At 38.9% G+C, this 11,042-nt stretch overlaps 1 protein-coding gene across 3 annotated transcripts in view; it reads right to left on the bottom strand.

Moving 5' to 3' along the window:
- Rbm6 (RNA binding motif protein 6) overlaps positions 1–11,042 on the bottom strand; it is an 87,113-nt gene that overhangs the window by 18,701 nt on the left and 57,370 nt on the right. For all 3 annotated transcript variants that reach the window (XM_010615517.3, XM_010615518.3, XM_010615520.3), the window contains one exon: positions 696–770. In XM_010615517.3, coding sequence (XP_010613819.1) covers positions 696–770 — 75 coding nt within the window. The remainder of the gene's footprint in view (positions 1–695; positions 771–11,042) is intronic.

The following is an 11,042-nucleotide window of genomic DNA, read 5'->3' as shown; positions in this document are numbered from 1 at the left end:
AAAAAAAAAAAAAAAAAAAAAAAAATGAGGGCCAGGGATGTAACCCACTGTAAAGACCCTGGGTTCAATATGTGCAGTACCTGTACCATAAAAAAAAAAGCCTAAAATATGTAAATATGATATTCTAAGAGAATATGGAATTAACAGAGGTAAAATGCCATGCTGCTTCAAGTTCTTTACCCTTATAATTTACAGAATATCCAAAATGTGGGGCTGGGGTTTTAGCTCAGTGGCACCACGCCTGCCTTGCAAAGCACAAGGTTCTGAGTTCAATCCCAGGTATGAAAAAACAAAAAAAATTCTCACAAAATGTATACAGCTCCCAAACAACCAGCCTCTCCAAATCTATCTTTTCAATAATTCCCTTATTCCCACCTTCAGGAAGGGTGGCTGAGGTTGTAAGGATAACTGTTACTCTTTTCATTATCAACAGAAGCATTGGCATATGCCCATGAGAAAGTATATGCAGTCAGTGCAGAGATATATGCGCAACATAATGCAGCACCTGAAAAACAGGAAAGATGGATGACTTTGCCTTGACCTTCAGTTCAATAAAACTGAACTGAACCGAACCGAACCAAGGGAGCAGAGCTTTGTCTTTGGCAATGCAATGGTAATGGGCAACATTCTTGAACATACAAAAGTCCTGCTATGCAGGATGCTTACTTCTAAAAAAAGGAATTCTTGGTACTTACTCTTTTGCAGTACCAAAAATCCAGGTTTGGTACATACTCGAGAGTGATTTCTTTGTCATGGATCATTACAGTTCCCTGAAAGAAAAGGATTACAACCATTAATATCAACCCTAAGAGAAATAGAGATAAATAGGAAGGCACAGAGAGCCTTTTCAGTCTCCAGGCTGAAATATTTTGTAAGCTTATGCATCAGCAAAAGGAAATGGCTGTTTTAAGCCACAGACTTGGGGCTTGTAGCAGAGAGAGCTTAAACTTAGGGAAGGGAAGGAGAAGTTGAATTCAGTCTTCGGCCTTGGCTCCAGTGGGCTGGGGTGCTGTCCTTGGGCAGGCAAGGCCCAGTCTACTCCTTCAGAGGTCATGCAGCGCACGTTCATGAGTCCCAGCCAAGTTCCCCACCTGGTTCACAAGCTAGTACACTATCAAGAAGAAAGCTCTTTCTTCTGTAGTTCAGAGGGCAATTCACACCTCTTTGGAGAGGCATACGGTCTATAACTTTGGTGCCTAAACATTTTCTTTGGAATACTGACTGCTTGGCAAAAGTACAAGGAGAAAGAGATCAACACTGAAGACAGGAAGGGGGAAGGTGAAAGCTTCATGGCGTATTACTTTCTTATAGCAGTAAACTTGAGTGGCTGGTGGCAGCAGTAGTGGTGGTGACGGCAACAGTAGCAAGATCACTTCCAGTTTGGAGCCTACGGAGTGAGCCAACCCTAAGATCTGAAGAGCAACCACTGGCAAATGAGCCTTTGGGAAATGTGGTAGAGGAACAAGTATGAAAGGGGCACAATAAGCCTGCATATACAGAGCTCACTTGCTCTTCCATTTTGTACAAGTCACAAATTCTATTTCATATCCAAAAAAAATATTAAGTTTTGTTTAATAAATACAAGCCAGCAGATTTGTGTTGGAGTAGAAGGAAAGGAACCCTCACACATACTTATAAGTGATTCTAGAACTAGCCCCTGTGTTTGTGCTCATTCTCCACTCTTTAAGGTTCTCTGTCTCTTTGGACAAGGCCCTGAGTTTTACAAGTCATTTCTTTGCAATTGACCCCAGTTTCTTGTTTGGATCCATACATCTGTCAAAAAATGTTTTACTTCTCTGCTTTTCACACCAGAAAAGTCAAGAGAAATACATAAAATAAGATTATTTTCTTGTCAAAAGCAAAGGAAAACTGCCCACCTACCTAGGGCTTAGAATCTGTTCTCCGGGAAACTGTTTTCTGGCTTGACCTCAAGGCTAAAGGACAGCAATAAAAATTGCTAACATTTATTAAGTGCTTACTCAGAGCCAGAAGCTGCTAAATTATGTTACTTAATCCCTGATAATCTCATGAAGTAATATTTCCACTTTACAGACGAGGAAACATGTTAAAAGGGGCCAGATCATCCAGCTGACAAATATCAGATCTCATCAGGGACTGTAGAAAAAGGACCTTCTGTCTCACTCAGTAATTCCTGCTCAATATCAAGGATAGGCAATCTACCTCAACTAATCAGGAAAGAAAGAAGTTCTGCAAGCAGAAAGGATTAGGGGATCCGCCAAGCTCTACCCATGCAGGACGTTGGTCAGTACAGCCCCCTTCCAAACACAAGGGCAGTGTATCACATCATTTAAGAACATGCGCTCTGGGACAAACTCCCTAAATTTGAATCCTGCCTCCACTCCACGATCTTCAGTAAGGCCCTTAACTTTGTGCTTTAGTTTCCTCATCTGTAAAGTGGAGATTGCAGAACCTACTTGATAGGGTAAACACTATAGAAATAGAGTACATGTAAAAAGCTTAGCATGGGATATATAGTGAAGGCTCAATAAATGTTGACTACTTCAAGCGTAAGTGCTCAAAAAAGACTTGCAGTAGCAAATAAGAATACATAGGGTCAAACAATCACTCACTTCTGGTGGGAGTATTTCATGATCCACTTCAATCTCAAACACTAAGCTTTCACAGAGAAAAGTCAATACACATCAGAACCATAATTTGTGTTAACTGTCAAACTTTTTATTATCAGCAGTAAAAAGTATCTAGTACAAAAAAGGAATTTATAAGCTTTTGGGGAATGAAAGGCTGAATACACTCAACTATCCTTAGGGAAACAGAGCCTTAGCACCCAGAGATTGTGGAGGGAGGTATTGCTCTCACAGCATACATATGTACACCCAGTACAAAAACACAAGGGCTGTCATTTGAAAAATAATCAGCAGTAACCACTAGAACAAGTAACACTGAATTTTAGTCAACTGCAAATACTGATTTCACCACATTCAGGAATTTTGAAGGCAAGGAAAACTCAGACAACAAACATTATTCTAGTAGCTGTATGACCTTTTTTTGAGGGTGGCATATTCCCCCTGTCAGAAGTCATCTGGGCACATCCACTCAGATTCCCTTCACCTCAAGTGCTACAAAGGCAATGAGTTCTTATTCTTACAGAGTATCCTATAATTCAGGCAGCCTTTTTTCTCAACCTGCGTATGGCTAGACATCAGGATGCCAGTAAAACAGTGCAAAAGAATATGAAATGGTTTTAACATCACTGATGAAAAGCAGTCAATTATTCTAAGGATAAACAGTTACAGAAAAAATCTGAATAAGAATAAAACAGGTTTTTCTATTATTTGATTCCATCATTATTATCAAACACAGGTAGCTGGGATATACCATGTACATGTATAATGTGCATGTGCGTTTATGTGTATTTTGCACCCCTTCCCATTCCTCTCTCCAGATTTCACAGAGCAGTAATCTGTCAAGTGTCTCCCAGGGAAGTAACCTGTGGGGAGATGGATTAACAAACAGGTAGAATGATGCAATCACTTAGTGGCTGGCTGCTCTTGTCTACTATCTACTATCTTTACACAAAAAATTTTATTTCTATCCATTTGAAATATTGGATTATTAAGCTACTTAAGTAAAGGTACCATGAAAAGTACTCAAAGCCATGAATTTGATTAACAGGTCTGACTCCTAAAGAAGCATCATAGTTTTTAAAGTAAAATTAGGCATGTCCTTTACAGCTGTGTTAAGCTTAACTATTAGTTTGAAACATGCTAAAATCCTCAAATCCCAAGCTCTCATTTTGGCAAAGTTACACATAGGTGTTTCTAAGTATATTCCAAGTGGTTATAACATGAAGTTGCAAAAAAGATACAGGTATTTTTACTCTAGCTGGGGATTTAGCTCAGTGGTTCCACTGCTTGCCTTGCATGTGGCAAGGTCCCAATTTCGATCCCTGGTTTAAAAAAAAAAAAAAAAAAAAGATATTTTTACTCCAGAATCAGAAAACAACTCCTATTCTCCACCACAAGGACACTGGGTCTGAGGGCTGAATTCGACATTTGACATCTACATTCCCTTTTGCATCAGCTACTGTTAAGAGACGTCACAACTCCCCTTTGTGAGTGTCAGTCTATGAGGACTTGTACCAGAGCTGAGACTCTATATGCATCCTCTGGCTCATAACCAACCCTCAAGGATTCTTAATGTATAGGTAGTATACATTAAGTATATAGAAATATACATTTCTATGCAAGAGAAAATGTATAGAAAAGGATTTTTTGTTTCTTTTATGAAAGTCATTGGATTTTGTCTGTTGGTTTTGCAGTTTTTGTTGTTGTTGTTTTTTGTTTATTTCTGGTACCAGGGATCAAACTCTTGTCCTTGTGCTTGTGAGGTAGGAGGCACAATCACTGAGCTAAATGGCCTGTTTTTTCTTTTTTTTTAGAAAAGTTAACTTCTGGCCAGCAGGCAACTCTGTATATCTGTTGAAGACTGCCAACTCAAGCTCAGTCCCAGTTATATGTTGTACTAAGAATACCACTGCTCTGTGACATAAAAGACTTTTCCATTAAAGCACAGAGAAAGACAAATAGGATTAAAAGATGGAGGGAAAAAAGTATGTGTACCTTGTAAAAATAACACTAAAAAAACAGCAATCCTCTTCACTGATTTGTTCTTCCAGACACAGGATAGGAGAATTAGGTTATTATTATTATTTTTCCTTTTTGGGTGCCAGGAATTTAATTCAGAGCCTTGTGCTTGGTAGGCAGGTGCTACACTGTTGAGTTACATCCTGGCTCAAGAATTAGGTCATTGGTGGGCAAGAACCAGTACAGAGATAGTAATACTTATTCAGAAAGCAATTTATAGTTTAGGACATCATTGTTTACAAATGTCATCCCATCAAATCTTAAGCAGGGCACATGTAAATCCTATTTATACATAAGAAATTACAGCTAGTATGTATGGAATAGCCTGCCCAAGATTCCAGAGTTAGCTGACAATAAATACAGTATGAGTAGGGTTTTTTTTTTGTTTTTTTCATATTGCCTTTCCTTTCAATTCATTATACTTGTGATTTCTGATGAAGATATACAAGATAAAGTCTGAAGAAATTTGCCGGGCATGGCGGTACATGTCTGTAATCCCAGTACTTGGAGGCTGAGGGAGGACAACTGTGAGTTAGAGGCCAGCCCCGGTTACATAGTGAGTTGAATGATGGCTGGAACTACATAGCATGACCATGTCTCAAAAAAAACAAACAAACAAAAAAACACCCAAAAACAGACAATGGGCCCATAAAGAGTTTTTAGAGACTGCCATTAGGGCTTTTCTTCTTGGCAGCACTGCCAATCCTCCACACTGGCTTCCTCAAGCTGGTCTTTCTGCCTTTTAACTCCCACAATTACTTTAGGTGTTGTTCCTAAGGCAAAGAGTGCTACCAGTAAATGGCTGTTGCCAGGAGTTTCCAGAACAATGACAGTGAGATGGACATGGGGGTGTATACCTGAAATCCTAGCACTCAGGAGGCTGAAGCAAGAGGATCACAAGTTCAAGTCCAGCAGGAACTACATACTGATACTATGTCTCAAAAACACCAAATAAAAAAATAACTATGACAGTAAAACGAACCTAGGGAAAGTATAAAGCAAGAGGAACAAAAATAACAGCTTTAAAATAGATGAGAGCTAAATTTATGAGTGACTGCGTATTTTTTGCTTAGGTTTCTTTGCAGTACTCATGCTAAGCAAGTGATCTATCACTAAGCTACATTTTCAGTTTTGTTTTGTTTTTTTCCTATTTTGAGACAGTCTCACTAAGTTGCCTAGTTTGATCTTGAACTTGAAATCCTCTTGCCTCAAGCTCCTGAGTATCTGGGTTTACAGACCTGTGCCTCCATCCCTAGCTGAGAATTTTTTATGGAATTCTTTTGTGTAAAGCAGTCAGACTCAGTCTTTATGAATGCAAGGATATGTTAATAATTCAAATATTCTGTAAAACCTACTATTTCCAAGGCCAAAGCCAAAGGAGAAAAAGGAAAAAGAAGAGGAAAGGGAGAAAGGAGGGAAATAATAGATCAGGAATTCTGAAACATAGAGAGTGCCTTGAGGCAGGTCTATAGCTGGGTCTACTGGCCTCCTCTGTTCTCTGCTTAGACTGCACTTTTACAGAACAGGAAGATGAAACCCATATAGGTTCTCTACTGGAAAAAAAATCAATACCATTTCAGGGTACAATTTTGGGGGGGTGAGACAAGGTTTTCTTGATATGTAGTTTAGGCTGCCTGAAACTTGCGGTGATCCTAATGCCTCAGCCTTCCAAGTGCTGGGATTACAGGTGTGCACCACCAGGCCTGTTGAGGGGTTTAGTTTAAAGTTGAGGGGTAAGGAGTTGTTTTTTTCGTTTGTTTGTGTGTTTGTTTTTTTGAGAGATAGGGTCTCACTATGTAGTTCAGACTGCCCTGGAACTCACCGTGTAGCCCAGGCTGGTCTTGAACTCACAGTGATCCTCCTGCCTCAGCCAGTGAGTGCTGGGATTACAGGCAGGCAACACCATGCCTGGCTTCAGGAGATGGTTTTTTTTGGTACCGGGGATCAAACTTGGGTCCTTGAGCTTGCGAGGCAGGCAGCGAACCACTAAGCTAAATCTCCAGCCCCTGGAGATGGTTTTTTTAGATAAGGTCTTGCTATGAAATTCAGGCTGGCCTTGAACTCACTATGCAGCCCAGGTTGGCCTTGAACTCACCTCAAATTTTCCTGCCTCAGCTTCCTGAGTACTGGGATTATCAGTGTGTGCAACCACACCTAACCAAAACCAAATATTTTTAATCAATCTGATCAGTTTATGTGGTATCATCAGCTGTCTGCATTAAGCTAAAACTTTATTTGAGCTTTTTGAAGCAAGATGGCCAGCCTATGCTATATTAAGTCCTACCCACCACGGTCAGAGCTGGGTTTAAAGATAAATTTGGTTCAGGGAATATAATACACTTAAAGCCAGACATGATCTATGGGAATTTAATTACTTTATCTTATTTTGCTTTTTTGCTGTAATGGGGATAGAATTCAGGGGCTTTGCACCAAGATACAGCTTCAGCCCTTTTTAATTTTTGAGACAAGTTCTCACTAAGTTGATAAATTGGCCAGCCTAGGCTTCTACTAGTGATTCTCCCTGCCTCAGCCTCCTTGTATGTTGGGATTACTAACATTTATTTTAAAGTAAGATTCTAGTTATTCTAAAAAATGTCTCGAAGCCGGGCGTGGTGGCGCACGGCTGTAATCCCAGCACTCGGGAGGCTGAAGCAGGAGGATTACTGTGAGTTCGAGACCAGCCTGGGCTACATAGTGAGTTCCAGGTCAGTCTCAACTACATAGTGAGACCCTGTCTCAAAAAAACAAACAAACAAAAAAACAAAACAAAAAAGTCCTGTCCTGAGTTCAATCCCCGGTATCAAAACACCAAAAACAAAAATACTGAGAATAGACTTTCCTACCAAGGAATTTATAAGACTCTTACATTCTAAGGTTTCATTTAGTTTGTATTAGTGTCAAAAACAAAGAGAAAATATATAAGTAAACCAAATGAATAAGCAAATAGTGCTTATCTTTTTTTTAAGCAAAACATTTATTGGTACATTTTAGATACACATAATGATAATATCATAGGGAATTTGTACCAGCACCTGATACATTTTGTTTCTTCTTTTCCCCATTCCTCTCACTCCCTATGTACAAAAGTTTTGTTTCCATTTTTTTCTTCAATTTTCTGTTTTTTTTTTTTTTTTCTTGTTTCTTCTTTCTTTTTCCCCTCCCTTCCTTACCCTGGGTTTCATTTTCTTTTCTATTTTTTTTTGTATCAGGGATCGAACTCAGAGCCTTGTGCTTACAAGGCAGTTGGCACCATCACTGAGCTAAATCCCAGGGCCCTGGGTTTCATTTTTTATGTTGTTACTTGCGGTCAATCACAAACCGAAAATATTAAACAGAGATTTCCAGAAATAACTCCTAAATTTTAAATCGCATGCCATTTTGAGTAGTGATCAATTTCCCACTGTACTTTCCAACTTTTCTGACTCATGAACCACTCCTTTGTTCAGTGTTTTCAAACTGCGCATACTTCTTGGCCATTAGACTTAGTCACCATCTCAGTTATCAGATCCATCATATCAGTACAATAGCACTTATGTTCAAGGAACCCTTATTTTACTTAAATAATGGCCCCAAACACTAAGAAGTAATACAGGCAATTTGGATATATATTTTTATAAGCTATAAACTACTAGTTTTCAATTATTTTCAGATAGTTTTAAAGACAGACTCTCACTATATAATCCAGACTGGCCTTGAACTCATGGTGACTCTCCTGCCTCAGCCTCTATAGTGCTGGATTATAAATGTGTGCCATCATACCCAGGTGGAAGATGTCAATTTAACAAGGAAAGAATAAAAACCATATGCTGAGGATGCAAAGGTTGGTGGTAAGAATGAATCTTCTAACCACGAAACTGTGTCAGAAAAAGAAATTTGTGCCAGTTATGCTGTCGTTCCTCACACTGCAAAAATTAAGGCCATGGCATGTGGTGCTTAGTTAAGACAGAAAAGGTATTAAATTTGCATGTGTATGTAGAGAATGTGAAAAACATTGTATGTGCAGGGCTTAGTACTACCTTCAGTTGTAGGTGTTGCTGAGGTTTTTGGAACACATACTCTGCAGGTTAGAGGGGACTATGATAACCAAAACAACCAAAGGAAGCCAGGAGCAATGATACGCAGTGACACACTCCTGTATTTCAAACTATGTAGAAGGCTGAACAGGACAGTCACCTGAGTATAAGGAGTTCAAGGCAAGCCTGGGTACACTGTGAGACTTTCAGAACAGAACAGAACAGAACAGGCCATAGGTCTTTTACAGACACTGAATATCCCAGGCAGAAAGGGCACTCAGCAAATTCCTCCACTACAGACATCTTATTAAGAAGAAACATTCTAAAAGCTCCAGCTATTACCACTAAAATAAAAAACTGCTCCACCAAAAGCCTTGAAACTTTGAGCCTTATAATTTTGTCTTTTAGATTAATATTTTACCTAATGTTTATGAGGACCTCAGCCTATTTATCAAATTTACATAGAGGGGACTGGGGATTTAGCTCAGTGGTTTCACCACCTGCCTCACAAGCACAAGGTCCTGAGTTCGATCCCCAGTACTCCCCTCAAAATCAAATTTACATAGATATGACCATGGTGTAAGTGGACAATTACATCTGAATATATTTTACCGATAATCCTCAGAATTCCCCTCAGAATTCAGGTTTCTATAACCTCCAATTATATTTCCTCCTTTTTTATTTTTCCTCCTCTTTTCTCCGTTGGTTTCAATCACACAGCAACAAATACACAATACTCATAATAAAGTAGAATACACATACATAGACATAAGATACAGTAACAACTATTTCAGTTAACCCTAAAATAATTATGAGGTATGGAAGGCAAGAGTTTTCAGTCTAGATGAAAGAGAAGCTGTGTCCTTCCGCAATCATACCCTTAACACACTGTGAGAAGGGTAGCTGATAGCATCATCTCTATAATATTCCTATATTTTCAGGTGACTACTGTGTAGTTCTTTGGTTTATTTCTTATGGAAAAGGTCAACTCTAAATTCAATATCTAGGCATGCTACATTAAGGCAATCTTTAAACTGAGTCAGTATTGGGGGTGTGAAATCAGCGTGGAAATGTAAAGCTTCTTAATTTGCTTTGTTTACTGAATAACAAAATCAAACCACTTTTTATTATTGAGCTGACTGTAGGAAGTGGTAGGGAACAAGCAGACAGACTGAGGCCCACTTGTCCTCAGATGCTGCACAAGCCACCCTGCTAAGCCCATCTCAAAGGCTGCATTGCATCTGCAGGAATCCCCAAAGAAGTAGCATTTATTCTTTAGGTCTCACAATTATTTCTACTAGCTCTTTATATACTACTTTGCACCCAGAACCTTGGCATTTTTGAAAGGTGTCTCTATTTAGGTTATCTGGCTTAATATCTTTGCTCAGACAGAGAGCTCTGCTGACTTTACTTTCTGCAGTAACAGCATTCTGAAAAGATGATTAAATGCAGAGCAACTGGACTTCTGAACACACACTGTTCAATCGACATTTTAGTGAGGTGACCACCAACTGTGTTTTTTTCCCCCTAGGCAAAATGCTACAGACCCAATGACACTCAGAAGATATGACTAAAGGGGGAAAAAGATAAAAGACTAAAAATGAAAGCATCAAGTCAGAAAAGGTCCACTGGGAGAAGAGGTTATAACCTTAATTCTTTTTGGTCCACTCATTTTCACATGAAATAATACAAAGAATTATGGAATTCAGCTCCTGAAAAAAATGAGGAACAGCATTTCACATTTAAGACATAATGAAGTTAAACAAGTTTATATTTAGAGAGAAACATTTGTTGAGCTAGCTTCTGGAACAGATACATATAGAATGAGAGAATGAACCCGGCACAATGCAAAATTTTGTGGTACTCCAGGTATTTAGGAGAAGACAGAGCCAAAGGGTCACTAACAATGTCCCAGCTGGAGCCACTGCCTTGTGTTACAAATACACAGCTGACAGCCATCAAGAAACTTTCCTAATCATACCTGCAAGTCTTGGCAATCTGTTAGAACCTTAACAAGTGGATGCCTTTAAATATTGTCTAACCTAATATATACTGTATTTAAAAAGCAATTTTTATAGTTAGAAGGCTACATGATTATTTAAATAAAAATTTAATGATTATATAATTAAATGATTATATAACTGAAAATTTCTCTTCTTCATAAGAAAAACTGGGGAGGGCTGAGGATTTAGTTCAGTGGTTCCGCTGCCTGCTTCACAAGCTCAAGGACCCAAGTTTGACCCCCTGTACCAAAAACAAAACAAAACAAAACCCCAAAAACTGGGGAAAATACATTTACAAACTGACGGACTTTCACAAGCACAAGGACCGGAGTTCAATCCCCAGTACAAAAAAAAAAAAAAAATTGACCACCTTTGCCAGGGATTTAGCTCAGTGGCATCGC

This window comes from Fukomys damarensis, unplaced genomic scaffold (assembly GCF_012274545.1).
Source record: "Fukomys damarensis isolate Sample0158 unplaced genomic scaffold, DMR_v1.0_HiC HiC_scaffold_37, whole genome shotgun sequence".
Lineage (NCBI taxonomy): Eukaryota > Metazoa > Chordata > Mammalia > Rodentia > Bathyergidae > Fukomys > Fukomys damarensis.
The sequence above is the reverse complement of the archived record's forward strand: the minus strand, read 5'-3'. Positions and strand labels throughout refer to the sequence as shown.